At 37.7% G+C, this 25,279-nt stretch overlaps 3 protein-coding genes and 1 long non-coding RNA gene across 7 annotated transcripts in view; 2 read left to right on the top strand and 2 right to left on the bottom strand.

The window, feature by feature from the left end:
- frmd4ba (FERM domain containing 4Ba) overlaps positions 1-8,522 on the top strand; it is a 55,677-nt gene extending 47,155 nt beyond the window's left edge. For 2 of the 4 annotated variants that reach the window (XM_038285224.1, XM_038285221.1), the window contains exons 16-24: positions 66-182; positions 535-763; positions 865-921; positions 998-1,133; positions 2,014-2,178; positions 2,851-3,611; positions 3,692-3,821; positions 4,155-4,391; positions 7,534-8,522. In XM_038285224.1, the coding sequence (XP_038141152.1) occupies positions 66-182; positions 535-763; positions 865-921; positions 998-1,133; positions 2,014-2,178; positions 2,851-3,611; positions 3,692-3,821; positions 4,155-4,391; position 7,534 (1,833 nt within the window). In that variant the 3' untranslated portion in view covers positions 7,535-8,522. Of the gene's footprint in view, positions 1-65; positions 183-534; positions 764-864; positions 922-997; positions 1,134-2,013; positions 2,179-2,850; positions 3,612-3,691; positions 3,822-4,154; positions 4,392-4,712; positions 4,848-7,533 lie in introns of all 4 variants that reach the window. The other 2 variants (XM_038285223.1, XM_038285222.1) reach the window with 2 other exon arrangements.
- A 5,573-nt stretch (positions 8,523-14,095) lies between these two features.
- On the bottom strand, positions 14,096-17,700 carry LOC119783635 (PRA1 family protein 3-like). Its single transcript, XM_038285254.1, has 3 exons — positions 17,412-17,700; positions 14,988-15,205; positions 14,096-14,746 (listed from the first exon to the last, which is right to left on the bottom strand). Exons 1-3 carry the CDS (start codon positions 17,588-17,590, stop codon positions 14,571-14,573), a joined length of 573 nt encoding a protein of 190 aa, XP_038141182.1. The 5' UTR covers positions 17,591-17,700; the 3' UTR covers positions 14,096-14,570.
- A 1,874-nt stretch (positions 17,701-19,574) lies between these two features.
- Positions 19,575-25,270, bottom strand: LOC119783633 (PRA1 family protein 3-like). Its single transcript, XM_038285252.1, has 3 exons — positions 25,072-25,270; positions 20,016-20,230; positions 19,575-19,844 (listed from the first exon to the last, which is right to left on the bottom strand). The coding sequence occupies exons 1-3, from the start codon at positions 25,227-25,229 to the stop codon at positions 19,720-19,722; spliced, it is 498 nt and encodes a 165-aa protein (XP_038141180.1). The 5' UTR covers positions 25,230-25,270; the 3' UTR covers positions 19,575-19,719.
- LOC119783634 lies at positions 21,964-23,858 on the top strand. Its single transcript, XR_005280829.1, has 4 exons — positions 21,964-22,727; positions 22,814-22,877; positions 23,331-23,467; positions 23,765-23,858. It is a non-coding gene; the product is annotated as an uncharacterized LOC119783634 (long non-coding RNA).
- Positions 25,271-25,279: the final 9 nt, after the last annotated feature.

Raw genomic sequence — 25,279 nt, 5'->3', positions numbered from 1 at the left:
TGTCTGGTTTTTGATGGAGATTCCAGAGCGGAGTATCCAGACTGATGTCGGGTTTTGTTCTGCAGAAGCTCACAGGCAAACTGCCAAAAGAATATCCCTTGGCCACGGGTGAGAAAGCTCCTCAGGTGCCTCGCCGTGTTGGGACAGGTTTCAAGTTGGATGTTCCGAACCAGCATCATGAGGTTTGTAGATATGTTGTTTTTACTGTGTTGCTGTTTGTTATGGAGCTGTTCTGGTTTGGTCAACACACTGTTATTGGTCCACAGTGTTTGCTAAAGTCACTTTAATCAGTGGAGTGTTGAAATTGTGATTAAGAGTTCAACAAGTGTTTTTTGTGTCTTAAATTAACATGACCAGGCTGGTCACCAATTCCAGCTCAGTTAATCACATGAAACCAAATGTAAATGGAATATTTTAGCTGACGCAGGGAATTCTGTTTGTAGATAAAAACACTTGTTTTGTTTAACTAGAAAGGTCTCTGAGAAGATCTCTATGTATTCTTTAACTGAGCCAATGTTCTGCGCTTTGCTACAGGACCCATATCTTAGAGATCTGGAGAGCGAGCGTGCAACACAGCAGAAGATTGTAGAGGCAGCCGAGAAGCTTTTACAGGAAGAAGGCCTCGACAAGACAGTGAAGAGGAAAAGAAAAAATAACTTCCTGGACTCTCGGAAGAAACTGTTGGACATTGAGAAAGAGATAAACAGCTATAAGATGCAAGCAGGAAGGAAACCTACTCAGAGATCCTCACTCACCTCGGCAGGTAGTTTATCAGCAGTGAGAACTGGTCAGACCCCATAGCCTGTTCAGCATGGCTCAATTTTCAGCTAATTAAATGAAAATGCTGTCATTTGTTTCTCACAGATGATGCCCAACGCTCAGACCTCAGCTCTCTGTCTGACAGCCTTACTCTAGATGATGGTAAGCGTGACGAGTGAGCATATGTTTCCTTCATCCCATCACCTGATGTTGATCAGTCTGACATTTTGTCTCCTAGATGATGAACTGGGTTCACACAGGGGGCGGTCTCAATTGGCCCAGTATTCCCCCAAGCTCTACCATGCAGAAACTCTGGGCATTTCTTACAACAATAACCGACGAGCCTCTGCTAATGACCAGCTGTCAGAGAGAAGGTATGCAGACGCTGGGGGTAATTTATTCTTAAATAGAAATGCAGGCCACATTTTTCAGATTTGTTTTTCCATGGCATGATGGGGCCACCACCATGCTTCATGTTAGCAGTGGGGTTCTTAGATTGATGTTTTCCTTCCCCTTTTCAAATACCAGCTGCTCTGTGTGTAATCATTTTAACTCTGAACATTGAAGTCTGTGAGGCTTTATTCAATAAACAAGTCTTAAGCAGTTGTTTTGATGAAGGCTCAGGGTGAGAGAAGGACATTTTTTTTTACAGCTCAGAGATGTTGCACAGATTATGTTGACAACAGAACTGGTCAAAATACACTGTTGTCAAACAGAGGCTTGAAAGACACCACTAAAAGGCTCTGTGCTTCTTTATATGTTGTGGATGTGATAACTCAGAGCTGAGAGCCAGTTGAGACCTGCAGCGCATATCTAGAGCTAAATTCCTACCAGTCTCCTCCCTCCTCTTGCTGCCTCTTCAGCTACCTCCCTCTTATCAGGCAAATAGCACAAGCTTTAAAAATAGATGAAAAAAACACTTTATGCATGTGAAGGAGTAGACAACAGTCCTAAGTTGAGGCGGAAAGGGAGAGGAAAACAGGGGAAAAAAAGTTGTTGGAGATTTGGTTCAAACAGCAGCTGATGCAAGTTATATTCCTCTACTTGTCAAAGACTCAAAACATTTTTTTACACTCATCAAGTTTGCTGATTGCATGAAGAGGATGATCAGTCCTTCATATGTGAAATATTACCTTAGCACCCTGCCGAGCAAATGTAGCTTTCGTTCCCGTAGAGAAGTTAAGGTTATTATGTAGGAAAGACTTTGCCCCAAAGAGTTGAATGGCCTAAAATCAAAGTTCTTATCTACTCTAGGTTAAATTATGACCAAGTCCAGGAATCCCTGTACTACAGTCCCACAGATGCCTTACCAGGCTTCAACAGTCCCCACAAACTGTCGTCCAGACAGCCCTCTGATGCCCGCAGCATGCCTCCCACCCCTCTCCTCACCCGCAACGCCTACAGCAGCACACAGCTAAGGTAAGGAAGGCATCAAGGATTTATTCTCTTAATTATTCAGGGTTTTACTGTTTTACTTTAATTGATATCTGTATTTTCCAGGTCTGGCAAAAGAAAGATTATGATCTTTAAAATGTTTTTGTTGTCTTTCTTGTCAAACAATGCCTGTGATTTTTTTAGTTTATATTTTATGAAACCATTAAAACTGGCAAATCTTACAGGGAGACTGATATTCTGATCCAAATTTTCTGCGGATCTGATATTGCTTTTTTGTTAAAATATTTGATATTAATCTGTCAATTCATGATATAGATTTGCACTTAAATAAATAGAAAATGAACCAAGAAATATTGAAGGATATCAACGATCAGAAGGCCTATACATGAAAAATGAAAATTCATGAACACTAAAAACTATCACAGTTTGTTCTATAAACACACCAACAAGCAGCAGACTTGCTTGCGTTCATAAAGACGCTTAAGTTTGGATAGATTTGATTTAACAGGACCTTAATTTTCCAAAATCAGTAAAATTTTTCTCTGCTAAAATATTTGATTTAAAACAAATAAATTAGCATTAGTACCTCACAGTTGATGGTTTTGCTTTTATTTTGCTTCATGTTTGCCTCAGAAAGAGCTCAGAATGAACAAGAGTAAAATCTGTTCCGTTAATCAGCTTTCATTGTCTTTGTAGATCGGAGGATGTTCCGCAACATTTCCATCAGAGGAGCGGCAGCCTGGAGTCTCTGTCTCGGCTCCTGAACGAGACCAAACCGCCAGTACCTCAGATCACCGTTAACTCAGCCCGACGCTGCAACAGTACAGAACTCATCGACGAATGCTCGTCGCACACCAGTCAGTCCAGCATGGAATACAGTGCACCCAGTAACCACACCCACAGGCCAAGAGTTCGTGGCCGACACAGAAAAGACCTTTACGCCAACACTGGCAGCATGCCTAACCTGGCTCAGGCGGACACCCGCTGCTATGCCTACCAGCCTCAAGGGCGACCCACCACTACGGCTTATTACGTCACCGGCTATCCCAGCCACCCAGAACCACAACCGTACTCCAGCCGACCTTACGTGTACGAGGATGAAATGGAGGGACACTACAACGTCAACCCTGCCTACCGCCGCACACAGGCAGCTTTCTACAGTCGCGACATCCACTCTCAGTACTCGTCAGACATGGTAGACGGCGTTTCTCAGATATCTTATGCCACACTACGGCTGCCCAGGAACCGCCCGGTACACCGCAGCACTGAGCAGGTCAGCAGGAACATCAAGAAAGCACTGGTGGCAGAACACCTGAAGGGCTGGTACCAGCGTAACGCTCCACAGAAACAGGGGATGTACAACTGCGAGCATGACAGAGGCTCACAGCAGAGCCTGAGTTATCAGACTATGCCTGCACCTTATTCTCAGAATCACAGGAACATGTGTTACTCTACAGGTTAGCCCACTGCTCCACAATTCAGTCACTTTTAGTTTTATATTTGTTGTCGTTAATTTAAAAAAAACATGTTTCTCCAGTGTCATCAGCCTCCTCCAGTGGAAACTGGCCCATGAGTAATTGTGGTATGTCAGATTATGACATGTCTGTGCACGAGACGCTCTCCTACTCATACAGCGCAGCCTCCCACAGCCACCCACTCCACAGCAGGTGAGGAAAAAAAAAACAAAAAAAAAACTTGGCTACAGCTTTTCTTCTTATCCACTAATCCACTAGCTAATCCTCAGAGCGAAGTACTACTTTTTCAGCTGCTAGACAATTAAGAAACTGCTGCCTATTTGTGTCGTATTTTCCTCAGTTTTCTAAATAATATGTACATCTTATCTTTTGATTCTCCTAAAAATGATAAAACTTATTCCACAGCTTTTCGATATACAGCACTCAGTAGGATTAGAGGATTTGTTCTGCCATCAGTCAGGCCTTCCTTATAGCTTACTGGTCCCTGCTCTGTTTAACTGTCCCCTGGCCCCTGCTCTCTTATAGATCTGCCACCTCCAAACTTTTAAAAGGTAATTGGTACAGTCCTGATGGACAGAGGCGCTGTACTTTTCTCCCCACTAGTCCCTCCTCTTCCTCCAGCCCCCCTTCAGATTCCTCCATACCCTCCTCTTCCTCTTCCCCCGGCTGTCGGTTCAGGCAGGTGTTTTCTGGCCAAGCACAGCAACAGCTCTCCAGGGGCCACAGGCTTATTAAGGTGCCTTTTGCAGATGGTAAATCATAGTAAGTAAACAGCAAGTGATTGGTGGCCTGAGTCTGTGCATTTGCCTGTGTCCCGAAAGTTTGCCTGTTGATGTCTCTGATTAAACTCTGCAGTTTTTGAGATGTCTACTCCATCTTTGTCCTGTATAATAAGGTTACTGCATGACTTATTGAAAATATACCTAACCTCCAGCAGCTTGTCTGATGGCATATTTTCTTCATTTGGTCACATTTCATCGCAGAGCGCCGTAACTACAGTTTTTTTTTTTTTTCTTTTTTTTTTTGGGCAGACATTCCCTGCCCAAAATTCAACCATGACCTTTGCCCCCCTCTCATGCACAGATGCCTCCCAGAAATTCAGTGGCGGAGCTATGATAAGATGACGGGCCCTGAGGGGCCCTTAGAGAGGTTTGCTGCTGTTGCCACTGACCAGGAAATTTATCCCCCTTAATTATCCATCACAGCAAACAAGGAAGGGTGAGAGACAAGAAAAGGTTTCCCATCATGGGTACAGCGGTGATGGGGATGTGTGGCTGTAGCAGTGAACCAAGGACTAACTGAACGCTCCAATCATTTCAAACCACTTCTTTTGATTCTTTTAGCTGGGTGTTTCATGGTGGCGGGAGAGCACCTGTGTGGCAGAGGAAAAATGTGACCTCTGAACCTTACTGCATTGAAATCCGTGCATGTTTGTAACGTCAGTCTTCGATGTGTGGCTATATTTGACTCTGGATTTTAAAATGACTTTAATTAACAAAACCTAAGTTAGAGATGCACCATCAGAAATTCGTGTGACCTGCAGATTACATCCAGTTCCAATATATTAAATCTGCTTTCTCTATAAATAAAGCATTTAGTTATCTCAAGGATACAATTAAAGCAAATCTAATTTACTTCTTCACAAATAATACAACTAATAAAGTATTTATTTATATTTTGATTTAAAATAAATGATAGATTGTGCTGTGATGGACTGGCGACCTGTCCAGGACGTGCCCCACCTCTTGCCTGTAGAAAGCTGGAGATAGGCACCAGCACCCCTCACGACCCCAGCAGGGATGAAGTGTGATGGAAAATGGATGGATGGATAAATTATAGATTCGTGCTTTACATGTAACAAACAAAAATGTTACAAACAGGAGAAATAACTGCCAGGAGCATTGCTAAGAGCAGGCTTTGTGTGTGCTCCTTAGAGAGCTTAGATCTGTAGAATCCTAAAAGATGTAAACAGTTTCTGATCCAGCATTTCATAACCAATAGTTGGTCCAGTTACAGTGAGGGTTCTGCTTGTTGTTTCTTAATGAAAAATCTTTGTTAGAATGACCAACAGGTATATAGAATAAAGTTTACTTTTTTAGTTGCTGATCTTCTCTGACTTTATGCTTAAATATCTAACTAAAGATAAACCAGTGCACCAGCCAGTCAGTCAGCATTTTTGGCCCATTTAAGCATCAGGATTTGGTCAAAACCCTTGCAGCACATATATTGAGGATCGTTTAGACCAGTGGTTCTCAAACTTTTTCTGTCATTCCCCACTTTGGACAAGGGGGAATTTTCAAGCCCCGCCTGTCCCCATCGCCCCAACACAATGCTAATGAAATATGCAACAATCTTAAAATTTTCCAATTTTATTGAAGTAACAAGTAGTATCTAAATACAAACTATCTACATCAAATAACAGCAAGCTCAAAAATAAAGAAAATGAAAATGCAGCTGTGTCAAAATTTGTATCAAGCTCAAAGATAGAAAAAATTAAAGTGCCACTCTGCAATCTGTTAATAAAAGAAAAGAAGTGAAATCCATCTGGCAATACAGGTCTATTTATCCCTGCATCAGTGGCTGCAATGAGCCTGTTTTGCATTGCACAGTTTCTCAAAACGGGGTTGCAGGCTTGATACTGCCACTCTCAAGTCATGCTCAATGTTCAGCTGAGATCTGTATTTTGTTTTCAGTGAAGCAACAGTTGAAAAGCCCATCTCACAGAGATATGATGTGGCAAAGGGAAGAAGAATGCACACAGCTCTCTGCCCGATGAGTGGATACTCCCTCTCCACTCCAAACCAGAATTCACTATTAGTCTGAGCATTAAACCTGAGCTTCAGGGTGGAGTCAGACGTCATTTCAATAAACTGGTCCTATTTATTTAAGATAAAATATTTCAAATTCAGTTATTTATGATCAACCTGCGCCGTCAATCCCGGCGCATGTGCGCTTTATTTGCAGTCTGGACGCTGAGGGTAAACATGCTGTGTCTCTGCAGCGCTGAGAGGGACTCCTGCGATAGCTGGGGAGAACGGGGTGGGGATGGGGGAGGCGCCCCACGGCAGCACCTGCCGCTGGAGGACAAGAAAAGGAATGATACGTGCTTTCACGTAAGAGTCTCCAAAAGGCGCTAATTTGTCGCTAGTCCCTTTTTTTAAAAAGAGTCGCTGGAGGGGTCTAAAATATAGCAACAAAGTCGCTGAGTTGGCAACACTGGGGCGCGAAAGTTTATTCCGTTACAAATAATATGCCGACGTCACGTCAATCATTATTTTGGCACTTCAGTTCCAGGTGAAATTTTTCTCATATCTAATGTTCTTTTAATTAGACTGCATGTAGGCTATTAATGATTACTTTGTGGGTTTGATTGGTCTAAAAAGCGGCAACATACAGCTATAAGGACAGTTTGCTCTCACACATTCTACATTTATAGTCACACACACACACACACACACCGGAACTTGGCGCGCCCCACCTGTCACGTCTCAATTCCCCACCAGTGGGTCGCGCCACACACTTTGAGAACCGCGGGTTTAGACTGATGCCAAACTAATTGGAATGTCCCAAAAAAAAGTGCATCAGTTAATTTCTATATCTATCTGTTACATTTAACAGCTGAGAGATTCCTCCTGTAAGAACTTCCAAACTGGAATATCTTTTTCTCCCATCCTGTTACTACTTAGTGTGTTCACCTATCAGAAAGGAAAAAAAAAAAAAAAAATTTCTATTTTAGAGCAGTCCATTGTGTTAAAATCTGCTGCTTCTGGTCACCACACTATTTCTCGGTGCATCTTTATCCAAAATGTTTTATGTAACATGCACAGATTTGATATTTTATCTCTCAGCATTGTTGTTTTTCCAACTTATCCTGATGTCCTCCGATCTTTTGTGTTACTTCCAGATCCTACGTAGACGTGAGCCACATGGACTCTCAAATGAACAACCAAACCCGTATGGAGCCAGAGGAGCAGATTTGCTGGCTTGAAAGCCCCAAACCAGGAACTATTGTCTAGCTGGCTGTCGTGCTGAGCAGGATTTTTTTTGGCGTGGACTAGCTTTCACTGTGCCTTACACTGCACTTACTGGATTAGTTTTTTTTGTGTTTTTTTTTATCTTCAGAGGACTTAACGAGTGAAGGAACTTAATGGATTGGAACAAATGAAGGGCTCTCAGTTTTGTTTTTTCTCTTGAATGCAGTTTTAAAAAACTGAAAATAGCCTCTGTTGAAGTTGGAGTGTCTACATGTGTTTGTGATGTTATCATCTCTGCACTGAAACTACATCTGCTGTGGACTGCATGTTTCAGCCAAAATGTTTGCCTCCAGAGACCCCAACTTCACACAGACCGTCTCTGCAAAGAGGAACTCGAGCGATTACGAACAAAAATGGCCATCTCCCTTTTCTGTCCCTGAAAGTCCTGTATGAACACTGGAACCATGAAGGAGGTCAAAAATGAAGGATTGAACTCATTAAAATAAGTTAATAGAGAGGCTACTTTATCCAGCAGCCACTCAACCTCCAATTTGGTCTTTCTTTTTATCACTAAATACAAAGTAAGTGAGCCAGATTTGTTGCACCATGTGAGTATTACAGCAGGTCACCAGTTAGATTACTGCCACTACAGTTTTCTGTTTGTTATGAACTCGATATTTGATCCATGCTGGAAATCATGGGCCGGTGCTCGTCTTTTCTCATTAGAGAATGAACCTTTATGTAAGTGTTGTTTTTTTTTGTAAATACACTGGTTCTCTCCTTTTTTTATAGAGCTTTTTTTTATATAATTGAGGAAAAAAAGGAACATGTAATATATAGTAATTAATAAGTGTTAAGCTGGTTCTTAGTTATTTGTTTAATGTGCATTTCTTTGCAATAAAAAAGTATTTGAGTCTGATTTTTTTGATAATTAGGCTTTTAATTTAAAAATAAACCAAACTGGTGGAATTAAATTTACAGAAAGACATAACATGACTCAAAACTGAAAGCAGCTGTTTTTGGAAGGGTAATCACCGATTGTTACTCCAGGAATAAATGTACAGTATTTTATTGGAATTTTAGATAACAAATTAATGCTATAACAACCTGGAAAATGTTTGTTTTATATCAGTCTTGTAGTTCCAATCTTTACCATAATAATATTTGCAAGTCTTCAGAGGAGGATTTACTTATTACCAGAATACTTTAATCCCAATGAGATTAATAAACTGCAGAAGAAAATTGTCCAATCAGAATAATATTGCCACCATCTGGTTTTCACCATTGAGATAGTGTGCACAGGGTTATGTGCCGTGCTATCTTTATTTCTTCTGGTTACTACTAGCCAGTGCAAGTATGGCTAAATGAGTTGCTTTTTAAACACACTGAGACATGGTGCTCAGCTGTTTTCCCACTGCTGAGCTTTCCCGTCGGGCTGGTTTTGAAGCGTTCTAAAGTTGTAAACCAACCAAACCAGTATTTAAAACCTGCCCCACCCTTTTTCAGTCCATAACTTCTCTTACCATCCTTGTGAATGACTAAGTGCATGTAGTTTAGCACCAAAGCCTATGTGAGAGGAGCCTGCTGTACAAGTTGCCCATAAACCCTCCAACAGCTCTGCCCTACAAGCTTCCTCTCCCTTCCTCAAAATGCTCACATTATCGTGACACTCTCACACAGAACCTCTCGGTGATATGCAAGCTGAAGGAAGGTCTTTGATGCCTCCAGGACTTGTGGTTCTTCCAAAGGCACAGCGTGATGAGACCACCATCTCCTCCAGCTGTCTCCCTCCCTCTCTGCTGCTTCACACCAGCTGCAGTCAGACAACAGGGGAGAAGGCTGTTCCAGCTGACGCTCCACTGCACCAGCAAAGCCCCCCACCACCCCCCGTACTTTCCCTTCATTAAACCTTGCAGACAGCTTCTCTAATGTGGAGGGATGAATACTGCTTGGTGTCAACCACAGCAATTTTGGTTCAGACAGAGATGTCTCCACTGAAAAAGCAGCATCAGATGTCTGACTATTACTGAGTACCTATTGTTAATCAGGTATGAGCCACACAAAGGGAAAAATCACTAACTGCTGACTCCTCACCTTTAAAAGGATCTGACCCCAACTTTATATGATGACTCTACAAATCAAAAATCTGAATCAACCTTTTTTCTAATAGTTTGCAAAAAAGAAATGCTCCTTAACAGCTAGTGGTCTTTTTGCTGTATTTATATGAACTACATTCACTTGTAAAAGCATTTTTACGAATTTATCCTTCACATTTAGACAACCAGAAACTTGAACACATACATACATATATATATATATATATATATATTTTTTTTTTTTTGTAGAATTTTGGGCTACGTACCAAAGGATATTAGTGGATCCCTTGAAAGGGAAATTAAAGATTTAAATTTCATGGAGCACAGTTCAGTCATTTCAAAGTGGAAAGATGGAGAAATAAAGATGCTGCTGAACTTTTTGACCTTTGTGGAAAATGTTTGGTGGAAAGGCAATCACTGCTTTTGCTTTGAACACCGACCATCGCCATGGTAGGAAATAGTACTGCTAGCATCTTCCTCTGGGGCCGCAGGTCAATGGAACTACATACAGGTTTGGGAGGACATCCGACCAAAGACTGCAAAAGATTATAGAGATCTAAAATCCAGCAGAACAATTAATGGTCTAGTCAAATCGATTAACCTGTTGATTATTTATTGATTAATAATCAGATAGCCAAAGGATCCTTAAAGAAGACCTTTAGACCAGGTGAAACTAAAACTTTCCACTTGAGGAGTTCTGGATGAAGCATATTGACAGACGAAAAAGTTTTTTTTTTTTTTTCTTAGATGCAAAATATTTACATAATTATGCTGAAATGGGGGGTCGCTCTGTCAGCTAAAGACTTGTTTTACAGCTCTATACTCCAGTTAACGATAACTGATTACCAAATTAATTCAATAATCCATTAATCCGATTAATTGTTTCAGGCCTACTTATCACATAAAGTTAAATTAAATAAAGAACTATAAAAGGTGTGTGTGCACACCTGCCATCAGGAACATTTCACAATGGAGGATTCACATTTTGTTTTTCCTTTCCTTTCTGCTGAGCAGACACCACTGACACACACCTGTTGAGTGAGACGGCGGGCTGCACACACGTGTTGCTGGGGTACGTGCAGCTGCTGCTCCGGGAAGGAACAAGGGCCTCCACTGTATCCTCTGAGACATGACTTTACTTGAATCTGTTGCCAGCGGTGCTTGTGTTCACTCCAAGTTTCACAATGGTGACGTGATAAGGCAGCAGGGGAAGTAAATCACTGCTGCAGCTCAGTGGGGGATTGTTTTATCACTGCAGTGTAGATAAGTTGGGATTTCTGGATTTTAAGTCAAAATCACAAGGAGAGGCTAAATGCTACATGTGATGAACTGGTGAGCTGTTAAGATTTGGATGGATTAGTTAATTAACTGAGGCACTATCCTGTCTTGGCATTAAGATTTCGTCCTGGCATTAAAATCTGCTGCATTAGCTCGGCCAGAAAGTGTTTCTTTAGTCTTATCAGCACATTTAGATCATGCACAAGCAAAAAATAAATAAATAAATAAAAGACAAACAAAACACACACACACAACCCTGAATTATTATACTATTCAATTCAGTTCAGTTTATTTCTATAGCGCCAATTCACAACACATGTCATCTCAAGGCACTTTACCAGTCAAATTGATTAAAAGTTTTCTTTCTAAGGAAAACTAGTTGATTGCATCGATTAATTGACTCGGATCAATCACTCACACTAAGCATGCTTGTAGCGACAGTGGAGAGGAAAAACTCCCTTATAACAGGAAGAAGCCTCCAGCTGGGGGGTTTGTTCTATTGTTCTATTATTCAGCGTGTCATATTTTTTCATTTTCTGACAGCCTTCCCTTTTAGCCAATGACCTGAGTGAATGTTAACTAATTACTCAGGTCGTTCTTATTGGTCTGAGGTGAATTTCTTGTGCAGTTTTGTCGATTTAGGCGGGTTCACAGACCAAGATAAGATGTTTGCCCCATCTTCCCCTTCTGACAATTCTAAGGACACACCTATGACTGCAATGTCGTTTAAGATAAACTCAGGTAAGATATTCCTAGTGTGTGTTAAGAGTGATATGGGGGAGTCCAACATGTTGGGTTGTCCTGGTCTGACCTCTGCAGTCAATGGGGTGGAGAGGGGTCTGGCTCCTGACAGTGCAGGTCTGTAACTAGACTCTAGATGGTGTGTGATGTTCCCAGAGAGCAGATGGGGACACAGGATGATTAATGTGACATCTAGCCAATCAGAAAGCTTTTAACCAAGTCAACAAAAACACAGCTCACCAGTGTGGTGAATAGTGTTCTGTCTCCATTCCTTTAATTAATTCCTTTTCTTATTGTAATGTTTTTTTTCCTCTTTTAAAATCAGTCCACAAAGTATCACTATTGCTCCTTTCTAATTGGCCACTGTTATTTACACTGAACTCATGCCTAAACTCAAGAGGTGTTGTGAGATTTCACACACCTGAAATTTCCTGAATAATATCTGAATTAAATCTGTTGATGTGTTGCTCTTGCTGTACAGCTTCATACTGTCACACACTATATCAACAATCTTTCATCATGTGAAGGTTCTTAGGATTTGAAAATGTTCAGACAATTTTAAAATCTTGCATTGTGAACCAGCCATTGTAAAAATGAATACCGACATATATGAGAGTAAATTTTAACACATAAGTAAAAATTGCATGAGACCCAATACATGATAAAATATAATTTAAAAGCATGTAAATTTAATGTGAAGTTTCCATTAAATAATCTAACATTAATCTGTTATGTATATGTCACACATTTAAACAGTTAAGAACTAATAAATAAATTTCACTTCCAAATTAGTTTCAGCCATTATGCATAGAAATAATTCTTCATCTTTTTACAACACAGAATATTTGGCACTCCCTTACATTTTAAGGTTTAGTAACATTTTGTTGGAAGTTTTTTGTTTTACAGTGATAAAAACCCCACTAGGATTAATATGATAACTTGTACAGCAGCACAAAGCTGTAAGGATGATCTGACAGGAGGCAGACGCTGGGAAAATGAGGGCAGAGGAACCAACCAATAAACAAACCTGGGTGGACGGGACTGCAAAGACCAGTCGGGGAGGAATGCCGTGGCTCCGTAATCCTCTAATCTTCAAACAAATGTTAACTATTTGAAAGCTCACTGATGTTCCACTGATACTGAATGAATTACCATCAGGTTCCAACAATCAGCCCCTGGTAACATGTCTGTTGGACTGTAATAGTTGAAAATCAGCACAAAAAAAATAACAGGTAAATACAAAGGTACATTTTGCAAATACACCTTGTATTCATAAAATACAAAAATTAAAAGTTTTATACTGCATGTTTTACCAGAAAATGATGCTTCAATTTACCTTTAGAGCTGAAGGCCAGGTGTTAGCTGCAGTCTGCTCCAAGATGAATGAAATAAAATTCTAAATCAAACATCAATCTCAGATACAAAGTTAGAGTTTTTTGACTGCTGATGAAAATACAAGCCATGAACATTAATTTGCTCTAATTTATATGTTCAAAAAAGGAAAATGTTTACTCATAGATTTTATGGCATAGTGTCCCAGTTTGATAGAGAAACACACCATCACTCTGGATCCCTGAGAAAAACCCTGAACCCTCCAATGCTTTCTGGGGGCTCCTTGGTGTATGCAGCCCACCCTGCCCTAAGATCTTTAAATGCAAAGGACAGCAAGTTCCCTGCAATTAAAGGATATATGTGTATATGAAAAAAATTGAAAATATAAGACATTGCTCTGAAAATGTGATGTTCATCCTGGATTGAAATCTGCAGTCAGTTGCAAACAGAACACATATCAAACTGACAGAACAGTGATTTAACCCAAAATTTGGGCCTTATTGCTGGCAGATGAATTTATTTGCTAAATGTTGAACCATTTTCCCAAATATGAACAGGACCTACATTCAGGTTATTTTAGAACAGCAAAGCTTCGTAAAGCTGGAGAAAAAGGAGTAGTATTTCACTCCAATCCCTGAAAGGCACTGCTCCATGCAGAGCAGGAAAGTCCGGTTTGTGAGCGACACTGTTGTACAGATCTCTTGGCTCAACAAACATTTGCCACTTTTAAATAAATACTCTAATCTGAAAGAAATGTTCTTTTTGTATGTTTGAGTTAGTGTCAGATGGTTTAAAATGAAGCAGCATTGGAGTATCTGATCCAAATTCAAGGCCTTATTGACTGCAGACAAATCCACTCCACCACCATTGATCAGCCTGCTGGATAAGTGGAAGGGAAAGCACAGAGAGCCCATCCATCAGCCAGGAGGTACCGTCAAGATTAAACACTCAGGCATGGTCAGAAGAATTCCTGATAGGCATGGCTTTCCTTTCAAGTTTCCTTTCAAATATTGACAAAGTAATCAGACTGGAGTCAAAGCAGGGCTTGCTCTTTTGCATGATTCTCTTTATTTACATGAGCAGAAGGTTTCAATTCAACTCTGGGCTGAAGTAAACAGTTACTCTGAATGTGAAGAGATTTCCTGCATGAACTTGAAAACGCGCTGGTCTTGGCAGCAATGCATGTTGAGTGTGCACTTTTCGGCCTCTGTTAAAAGGCAACACTTGTGCTGCTTTCACAATTTCACTCAAGTGCAAACGGAGGAGTTTCTGATTAAACACAGATTTCGAGAAGCTTGCTGCTGTCTGGGACACAACATGCATAGCTGCACAGATGAGATGTGAGGCAGCAGTGAGGTGCCCTGATCGCTGCAGGGGGGAGCGCCCTGACAAGTTCTGTGCAGAGTGACACAAGATACCCTGAGGAGGAGATAACATTGCTGGTTTGCAGGCTTTCCTTTCGCACAACATAAAAGACAACAGAGAACATTGGAGTTGTAGCATTTTGGAGAAGATAAGGTTTACTCCTTCACTTTTCCCTCTAAAAAAGTCTGAATCTTTTGTATGTTTTCTTCCTGCTGTTCCAGACACTCGAGTAGGATGCCCATCGGAGTTCTCTTCAGCCCTGAACATTCCAGCTTGGTCTGGAGCTTGTTCTTCATGTTCCGTAGGCGAAACGAAGCGTGTGCCATTATCACTGCAGTGCAGATGGGCAAGCAAATGTCAAGGTTGATACATTTGGCAAAAACAAACTCGTAAATAAACTCAAAGCATGCTCTGATTAAATGAGAATGAAGAATATTTCATCATCCCTCACATGCACTGATCATTTTACATTTAAGTGATGTAACAACTCAAGTAAATGTGGTGTAAAACATAATGCAGGAAACACTGTGCATGAACGTCCTTGTTACGTTACGACCACAAAATCTGCTTACAAATCAGAGGTAGAGTGACTGCTGTCATAAACGTCATGACGCTCCCCAGGAGAGAAGTCAGCATGTAGCTGGCCGCCATGACGACCATCACAAACACTGTGGGGCTCTGCCTTTTGAAGTTCTTGATGATGGCTTGGTTCTCTCCAGCCCAAACCAAACCCAGGAAGACGACCGACACCACGACCAAGGCTGTGACCATCCCCACATGGTTGAGAAACCTGCAGGACCAGAAAGCAGTTTAGAGAGCGGAGGGGTTAGCTCCTGTTTTAGACTCATAGGACAAGTTATGATGCAGCCACTGGCTCCACCTAGTGTTCAGATCTTAGACCTACAAAAATATCATGTTCTCCCACCAAGCAGTGCAAAAGAAATAAAAAAAATATGAATACTTTGGCTACAACTACATTTTTTTTTTATTGCAAATCGATTAATCTGTTGATTATTTTTTCGATTAATTGATTTATAATTGGATAGCCAAACGTTCCTTAAAGAAGAAAAGAAAAATATTTTTGTTTTTATCTCAAATGCAAAATGTTTATGTATTTTTTACAATTTTAGTACAATTACTGCTCTAAGTGAGTTGCTTTATCAGCTAAAGGCATGTTTTACAGTCTCTATACTCCAGTTAACGATTAATCGATTACTAAATTAGTTGACGAGTACTTCAATAATCGATTAATCGCGATTAATCTGATTACCGTAATTCTTTGAGCCCTAATGAATACATTTTTTTTCTACAAACTTAACTCTGAAAAGTGACCAGCTGCATTAGAAATATATAATATAGAGTGGCTGTGAACTCTACAGCTCTTTTCTAAACAAAGACCATCACGAAGACCAAGAAGCACAGCAGATAGGTCTGGGATGATGCTGTTGGGATGTTTAAAGATGCCATAGATTATAAAACAATATCATGTGAATACCAACAGGCGGCTGCACTGACAAAAAGAGAACATTAATAAGAAAAGCAGCTGAAAGCCCCATCAGGACTCTGCAGGAGCTGTAGAGATCCACAGCTTGTTTGATGGTGTGTTTACTAAACAAACAAAAAAATACTTTAGGTTTTTAATTATGATTCATTTAATTTAATATCGGGAAAAAATTACCTCAGTTGTCATTCAGAGACATTTGAGGTAACATTTTCTGATTTTGATAGTTGGCTGATTGAAATATTGGTACCAATGTTTATTTTCATATTTATTGTGCACTATGCACCTTTCAATATTTTACTAAAGAACTGTGACCTGCTTTATACGCTGTATGTAGCGACGAATGGATCAGATGATTTTAGGTTATTTTATACAAACTTACTATAACATGCTCTTAAGGCACCTTTACTGAAAGTTGAATTACTTTGTCTCGCTGGAAGAATATAATAGATATAACACCAGAATATTTATTCAAACCATTACTCAGAAGTGTGTCAAAGTTCAGATTTGCTGCTACAGTGATGATGAGTCAAGATGAAGTCACTGAGTGATTTTTCCAAAGCTGTATTTATACACTAAACAGAGATGAAGAGGCAGGTGATTTATCAGTGTGGCCTTTTCAATGGTTTTATCAAAACATCACAAGAAAACAGCTTTAAGAGCAGACCTTTAATTACTGGGCTTCACTTCTGGAAGCGGCACAGAGACTGTGGAATAACTTGCCTTGACATATTCGATCAGCAGCCTCCTTAAATCCTCTCTAAGCACACTTCTTCTCCATGGCTTTTAATCAAGTCTAAGTGGACATTTGGCAAAACTTTGTTTTAAATGTTATTTTAAAATGCATTTTAATTGAAATATTTATCCTATTATATTTTATCTCCATTCAATGTTTCTTCTTGCATTGTGTTTATGTATTTTAGCTTTCAGTTTGTTTGTTTTTCTTATGCTCTGCAACTGTGATTCCTGTACAGCATTTTGGTCAACCCTGGTTGTTTCAAATGTGCTTTATAAATAAAGTTTTAGTTTAGTTGAGTTCTGTTAGAAAAGCAGGCTTTAAAACTGGAATCAAGTGAAATCTAACACAGGATCCACATTCTGTGAGCTGCAAACTCTCATTGTTTGCTTTCATCAGATGATGAACTCTGTTCATAGATTACAGGTTTAGCAGTGAGACTTACTTGTCTGGTTTAGCCTGTTTTCTGGAGCAGACCAAATACTCTGTGCTCTGTTGAAACTTGGCCACTTCTCAAATCGATCAAATCATCAATGAAACATGTAACCTATGCAGATCGTTCCTTTAATTCATGGACCAACACTTTTAATGTTACAGCAGAGTTTAATTCATGGACCAACCCCTTTTAATGTTACAGCAGAGTTGATTCCTGTCAGCATCCGCTGATCTCTCTCTAAAGTTAAAACCTTCCTGATGTCAACAAGCCGACCTCCCTGCTTGAACACATAGAAATATCCAGCAATATAAACACATTCTTACCCCACGATGAGGAAAACAGCAATAGAAAGAACCAGGTAATTCGTCTGGTAATAAAGCAAGTTGCTGACAACTCGGTTGTTCCATCTCGTCATATTTGTAACATCCGGTGCGCCGAACCGTTCCGAACCGGGAAAGAAATCATCCCACGATCTAAGCGGTGCCAGCTCTACTTTAGCCATTAGAGTCCAGTAAGTTACCACTTTGACAGCGAAAGGAGATTAACTGTACAGAATAAGTAAACAAATAGGACTGGTAGGTAAATCTCGCGAGAACAAGTTATTCTTCTTCGTTAGATTGGCGGATTGCAAACAACTTAAGGTGCATACCGCCACCTACTGTACACGAGTGTGTAGCTCTATAGTTCCACTTACTATATACAATTTTTATTTTTGTGTTATGTAAAAATAAAAACAAAGCTCTATTAATAGCCAAATTCTCCTCCCTATCCCCATCTGTCCCTAAAATTCCCTTAATAGTCCATTCTCTCTCTTTTTCTATAATTACTTTCCTCATCCTCTCTCATTCAGTTGCACATTTAATGCAACAGAAAAACTAATTCAAGTGGGTATGTCCAGTTCTTAATCAAGTATAAATTATCTCTTCCCTTCTGCTTCTTTCTCCGTAATCGTTTAGCAATTACAGATTTTTGAACCCTATATAATATTCTCCCTTTCTCATGTTCATCCCATATATTTTTGGCATAATTCTGTTTCTTTCTTTTTAATTATTGATTTACCTTCCCCTTTCCCAAATGGAATATGATCTATATTCTGCTCTCCTAAAGCTTTTTTAGCTATCTTATCTGCTATTTCATTTCCTCTCACCCCTTCGTGTGCTGGAAACAAACAGAACTGAAAGTCTATTCCATACCAAATAACCTTAACATACGGCCATTTAAAATGTCCTACCATTTCAAGGCATATAAAACTTAAATCTTACTAGTATACTTTTGTGTTTTTACTTTCTCAAATTCAGTTTCTTTTGCAAAAATATACTTGGAATATCTGTTATCACATTTATGTATATAAATGTGATTTTGCCCAACAAAAATCCTTCTTTAGTGATTTACAAATGGAACAGAGTGCTTTTAATAAATGTCACAATGGCCTGCCGTAGTATTGCACATAAACATACGCTTTAAATCCAGCAATCTTCTTTTTTGCAGCTCTAGCACTATTTCTGTCTTTTAAACCCCTACATTTATTATTTTTATTTCTGCCTTAAAATCTCTAGTTCCAGTGGTCTGAAATGGGCACTTACTGTTGCCTGTTGTCATGGTGACTGGTCAATAATGGCTTTTTATATTTTCTATGCATGTTGATTAAACCAACTCACAGCAGCTTTTATGAAACCAACCAACCTTACGAGGCTATATCAATTCAAAGTTGAGGATTTGAGTCAGACTTTGTTAAACCTGCTTTTTGAAATGGACCCCAGACCTAAACCCTATTGAGAATCTGACACTTTATTAAATCTGAGGGAAATAAAGCTTTTTTGTGGAGAAAATTTGACAAAACATTTAATCTCTAGATGCGTGAGGCTCATAAAATCATAAGAGACTTGAGGGTTAGCTTACTTTACAGTTATTCTCTGCTTTGTGTCAACCTATTCACAAATACTTTATAACACCACAGCAAAAGGTAATTTATTTCACAGATAATTCATTAATGGAAGACTGAGATGTTTCAACATATGATTGGAATCCTGCTAATTTGCTTAGAAAGCTTTAAAAACAGTTTATTCACATTTCTAAGAGATCAAATACCTGAATCAAAATATCACCATAAGGTGAATTATTTTAGTATTTCTAATTCCATTACCTTTGGTGGAGTCTGTAAAATGTTAACAATATGGGATTTAATACAAGTAATACAGAATGTCGGGCCCTAACCTTATTAATATATCTCAAATAAATTTTTTTAGTGGTAAGCCCTCTATTAAAACATCTTTTTTTTTAAATGATATTAGACATGAAATACACCAAAGTCTAATATTTCCATGTATTTACCGGTATTTAGATACAGCTTTAGTCCACAATGTGGCCGTTAAAAGTTCAAGTTCAAGCTTGGTGACTGTTGGTGCATGTTTTCTCCCTCTCTCTCTCTGATACCATGTCCTGGCTGCCTACTTTAAAAAAAACAAAAAAAAAAAACAAACAAAAAAAAAACATCAAGGACACTAGAGCTTAAAAATAATAATGATAAAAAGGTTTAAAAGACAAAGAAACATTTAATTCCATAAGATGGGAAAATAATTCATCTGTTTTCACAAAGTGCCTTTTCAATCATCCTTTCTCCTTTAGCTTTTCCTATTTTTTTTTGTTGCGAGTCATGAGTAGAATGCCCATAGCTGATCCGCCCAGTCCTGTAGCTTCTTTCATGTATGCCACTTCGCTGATGCCACGGTTGCGAAAGGAGACATGTGGAGTAATCACTGCAATGCAGAGAGAAAAGGACATAAAAACAACAATGAATCAATGAATGATTTGATAATTATTTTAAACCTTCCATTGAAAATAAATAAAAATATTGCATAGATTATTACATGTTTAATTAACATCTGCTTCGCTTTTTTGTGAGCTAAAAGAGTACTAAATCAACTTACCAGTCAGTATAAAACTGGTTGGGGGTGCAAGTTTTCTGATTCTGGCAAATGAATAAATCACCACATAATTGACAACAATGACTGTGATCAAAAAAGCTAATGGCCTCCATCTCTTTAGGCTAAGCAAGGGTTGTATCTCTCCAGCCCAAACTAAAACCAGATAAACGGCGAACAGCACGGCCAGGCCAGTAATAAACCCCATAGGATCCTTTAACCTGCAGGAGGAAAGCAGGACAACAGAAGGTGCATGAGTGCAGTTTGAAAATACTGATGTTGCATGATAGTGCATGTAAGCACTGACTCCACCATGTGGTTAGATGCTTCATCTACAGCAACATGACTTCTACATAATACCTGGATAAAAATAATGATATCCCCTTAGACACATCCATAATCAGAAAATGCAATGTGCTTTCACAAATAATTGGCCAACACATGCAGAACAACAATAAAAATGTGCTTAAGCTCAGGCAGAATTATCAATTGGGATAAACTATTCCATTGTAGCCCTGTCTGTGTGGTTGGACTCATAATGCAGGCTAAAGTTTTTTGTTTTTTTAAATCTTCTTACAGGTTTTCTTCCAGGATGACACTGTTTTCTGCTCCATCCATCAACTTTTCTATTAGTTCTAACCAGTTTCCCTGACCCAGATGCAGGTATTACAATGTATTGTCATGGAAATGGTGTTTACAAAGTGATGTTTGTTTTCTTCCATCTGATTTATTAAATACAGCCATAAGACAAAAATAGTGAATCACAATAAGAATACAGTAATTTTAAAATGACATCTCCAATACAGATTTCTAGATTAATCTCATTCCAATGTCTGAGAAAAATGTGATTTAATTTCTGGTGATAAAAAAAAAAAAAAAGAAAAAAAAAAAAAGAAAATTATATATATATATATATATATATATATATATATATATATATATATATATATATATATTTTTTTTTTTTTTTTTTTTTTTTTCATTCAACTTCCTGCATTAAAAAAACAAAAACAACAGAAACAAAAAAATTCCTGCATCTACAAGTCCCTGCCTTCCTGCTTTAGACCAAGTAGAATAATATTCTGAACAACTTTAAAATAGGCTTGGAATCTTCCTGTAAGACTGGATTAATTATGTCTAACATTACTGTATACAAACAGATTTAGCATGGAGACAACATTTGTGGTTAATTGGCAACAATTTAAATCCCTGTTTCTTTTAATGTACAGTCAAGCACTTTGAAGTTATTAAAATAAAATCAAAAGCATGAGCCTACTACGACCATGGATAGATAGATAAGATAGAACCGAACAAATAAAGTTTAAAAAGAATTTAGACTGACCTCAAAACTTGTTAAAGTTATGTAAAAGATTAAGTAAAAAACTTCTAAATTTATAGTGGCATAATACATTTAAGTTTTAAATTGTAAAATTATATAATGAGCCAAACATTCCAGGGTTTTACATACTTTCTACTTTGGTGTTATTAAATATCGATCAGTTCTTCAAGTTAAAGTTTTTTTTTCAGAGAACTCACTGCTTACCCCTTTGTTTAAATATTTTAGATTTTACATAAGTAACACCCTGGTAAAAAAAAAATGTGCTTTATTGTATTTCAAGTATATTCATATTTCCTATAGTTTACTGAAAATGTACTTAGACAAATTGTACTTTTTGTAAATATATAAAAAGTATACTAACATTACGCTTTCATGCTAATACTTTTAACACACTTTAACATAATTACACTATGTTACACTTTATAGAAATATATTATTAAAAAAGTATACTTTAAGTGAAAGTTATGTGTAATTTCTAAAGTGTACTTATTTTAAATTTGTTTTTACATATATTTTTGCTATATTTTAAATTGTATGCTCAAAGTTGTCATTGTAACGTACATTGAAAGCATATTTTAAAAGTACACATTTTAATATCGACACTGTAATATTAAGTTTGAGTGCATTTTAAGTTACATTTGAATCTAATTATGAAGTGAAGTTATATACGCTTGTACTTCAGGTAATTCTTTTGGAAAGTGTTCAATAGTATAACTACAAAAATGCACTTAAACCCTATTATGCAATTTTGTGCTGTGTGTAAAGTACACAGATAGCAATTATTGCAGTTGTTATGTAATGTTTAATAAGTTTTGAAAAAGAAATATGATACAATACATCTTACACACAAAACCACATTGAACAAAACACTAAATGTTCACTTCAAAAGTACAGGTGCACAAAAATGTGTGTTCTGCTGAAAAGCAAGTGGTTTAAAGCTGGTGCAGTGCTACATTATGATCTAACAAATAGCATAACCCACATTGCAACAGAAAAGTTAATACTGGCCAAATGCAAAAGAAATAAACTTAACACATTACAATTGTCTCAAGTGTTCAAAAAAGAACATTTCATTAGTATTGTTTAATGGATCAAAGCAGGGCTACTGCAAACAAGACCAATTGGTGAGTGCACATATTTAAAAGTCGCTGACAGCACTTCATGCATATAGGAGTGATATGTGGAGGTTGTTTGGCCTTGATGTCTGTAAAGTAGTAGCTCCCCAAGAATTTTAGTCTTGGGGAGTTTTTGGTTCAGTACTGATATCAGAATTCCCATAGACTTTGAATGCACCACACCTGCACAGCAGTTAGTCACGGCTCCTCCCTGCTCAGAGCTAGCGTGCTTTTCTTTTAAGGCCTTGGTCTGCATGGAGAGAGGTAACTTTCAAAACATTCCCATTTGGTTTTGAAATCTTAAGATATCTGTATAAAACGCGATTTTGATTATTATATTTGTATTGTAGAAACAGGAGATGTAATCGGTTGAGCAGGAAGATTTGCTGTATTATTGTGTTGAAGAATATCCTGGTGAGTTCACATGAACCTGTGAATGAAATATATATATTTTTTGAGATGTAAAACCAGTCAGGATATAATGTTTTGTAATATATGTAATTTTACTAGCTCTTTTGATTTATTGAATGCATTAGCACAGTGAGAAGGAGGCTAACACACCCCCCATGTGCTCTTCTAAAAAAGAAAATGCACTTTCAAGCTAGCTACATCTTGTGTGATGTTGCTGTAAAACCCCCACAAGGGGTTAACGTAAAATTAACCCTTCATAGGTGTCCTGGATTGTTTTTTCCAGATACAAGTATTGACTACTGACCATAATGATTTCTTAGACAGTGAACCACATGTAAATTGATAATTTTACTTTATATTTTTGTCTGTATAAATGTGGTAAAAACCAATTTATATTATGGTGATTACATGATTTATTTTCCAATTGAAGTAATTGCTCTGCACATTTGTGTGCAGGCTGTTTTTTTTTTTACATAGTTGCAGAATCTGCTGTTACAGCTGAGCGGTTCATTGTATGGACTGGACTAGACTCCACCAGAGATGTTGATGCAGAATGTTCCCAATGTGAATGCCATCCGGTTCCCTGGAGGGTGGTAGGAAAAACAAGGAAACTTAAGGATTTTTCTTCCCTTTCTTTCTGCGGATTCATAATTTTTTTCTTTTCTGAGATCTCTGACAATTTTTGTTGTTACTTTGTTTAATTTTTTTGATCAGATCTGATAAAACCACTTGATGCATCAGATTTATTTAAATTCAACTGAAATGGACAATTTTTTTTTCTGGTGCACTTATGGACCCTGGTATATCATACTGATACAATTTGTCAGACTTTTCTGATGTACTGCTCAAAAATACTATGAATTTACAGTATCTCTCTGTTTGGTTAACAGACGCTGTTCTTCTGGAGTTTCCGTAGACAAGTGTCTCTGATGTGCGCACGGCCATCAGACGAAAATGTAACAATGAGCAGTTCAGCCAAAAAAAGGAAAATAATGTGTGGTGGGCGTGTTTTTGTATGGTGCGAGGGTTTAGGGGTGCAATAATAAGGAATGTTGTTTTTCATTGTTCAGTATTCCTCTGCGTTCTTTAAAGTTTATTTGTAATGTTTAGGTCTGCTGCCTGAAATTGACATATTTCTACAAAGTGTACTAAAGTACCAATATTTGAAAATGTGTTGTAAGTTTTATAATGAAAATGGTTAACGTCGATATGTAAATGTTTATACATTCTGAGATAGTACAAGTTATATTATTTGTAATGTACTATAATTTGGACATGTTTCAAATACATTAAAGTATATTTTTTCATCTGCACGGAAGTATATCCACAAGTCTTTCAGCATTTAGTATACTGTTAATACATTTGCAAGAATGTGCAAGGTAGAAAGTAGTATAGCAATGTAATGATAAAGTATATTTACTATTAACTGCAAAGTATGCTTTTTTAGTAATTGGAATAAGCCAACAGTATAATTAAGCATATTATTACCACAGTAAGAGTATATTAAAAGTATAAAGCTTATATATTTTTAAGACACTAACAAATCATTTTTAATGTAGTTATAATACAACCATAGTGCACTTTAATTTGACTAATTAAGCATATATTAGTACATATAAACTCATATACTTAAAGTATACAAAATATACTTTAAGTTGTTCCACTTTAGCACATCAAAGTACACTAAATACACTTCAAGTTGAGCTTGTCCACAATTTAATTACAATTAAAATATATTTAGTACAAAATTAGTTGTTCCAAAATAGCATCCTTCAAGTTAACTAATCATAAACACACTTAAAGTATAGTAATGATTAGTGTGCCTTCAAGTACACAAAAGTATGCTAAATTTTAGTACACTTAGCACATTTATTTTTCAGCAGGGCAGTCCCTAAAAAAATTATATATATATATTAATTCATACAATTTTTTTTTATTGGTTAAACAATATATATATATATATATATATATATATATATATTGTTTAACCAATAAAAAATATTGTATGAATTAATTTAACCTACAAATATAATTTTTTCTATGTTTTTACACTTTAGTTTTATTCCAATTTGTCTAGATCATTTTAACTTCCTCTCATCTTTAATAAACTATGTGCATAATCACAAATATTTATCAATAGGTTAAAAAAAAAAAAACTACAAAAACTGTTTAGATTTGTGAAGAACATTTGACATACCCGGCTAAGATGAAAACAGCAGTACTTAGAACCAGATAATTAGTCTGATAATAAAGCAGGTTGCTGATCAATCTCTCTTCAAACTCGCGGAAATTATTGGGAAAGGCAAAGCCTTTCAAGCCAGGAAAGAAATCACTCCACTCTTTGAGCGGCGACATCCTAGAAGCTGTTCTGTCTGACAGCCCCAGACAGCAGCGCCTGAAACTTT

The sequence above is a fragment of the Cyprinodon tularosa genome, unplaced genomic scaffold (assembly GCF_016077235.1).
Source record: "Cyprinodon tularosa strain WSP-4 unplaced genomic scaffold, ASM1607723v1 ctg209, whole genome shotgun sequence".
NCBI lineage: Eukaryota > Metazoa > Chordata > Actinopteri > Cyprinodontiformes > Cyprinodontidae > Cyprinodon > Cyprinodon tularosa.
The sequence above is the reverse complement of the archived record's forward strand: the minus strand, read 5'-3'. Positions and strand labels throughout refer to the sequence as shown.

Coding starts and splice junctions, on each gene's coding strand:
- LOC119783635 (XM_038285254.1), bottom strand. CDS start 17,590: ATGGCTAAAGTAGAGCTGGCACCGCTTAGATCGTGGGATGATTTCTTT. Junction 15,206..17,411: donor GCTGTTTTCCTCATCGTGGG/GTAAGAATGTGT, acceptor CTGGTCCTGCAG/GTTTCTCAACCATGTGGGGA. Junction 14,747..14,987: donor AGTCACTCTACCTCTGATTT/GTAAGCAGATTT, acceptor TCTGCACTGCAG/TGATAATGGCACACGCTTCG.
- LOC119783633 (XM_038285252.1), bottom strand. CDS start 25,229: ATGTCGCCGCTCAAAGAGTGGAGTGATTTCTTTCCTGGCTTGAAAGGC. Junction 20,231..25,071: donor GCTGTTTTCATCTTAGCCGG/GTATGTCAAATG, acceptor TTCCTCCTGCAG/GTTAAAGGATCCTATGGGGT. Junction 19,845..20,015: donor AACCAGTTTTATACTGACTG/GTAAGTTGATTT, acceptor TCTGCATTGCAG/TGATTACTCCACATGTCTCC.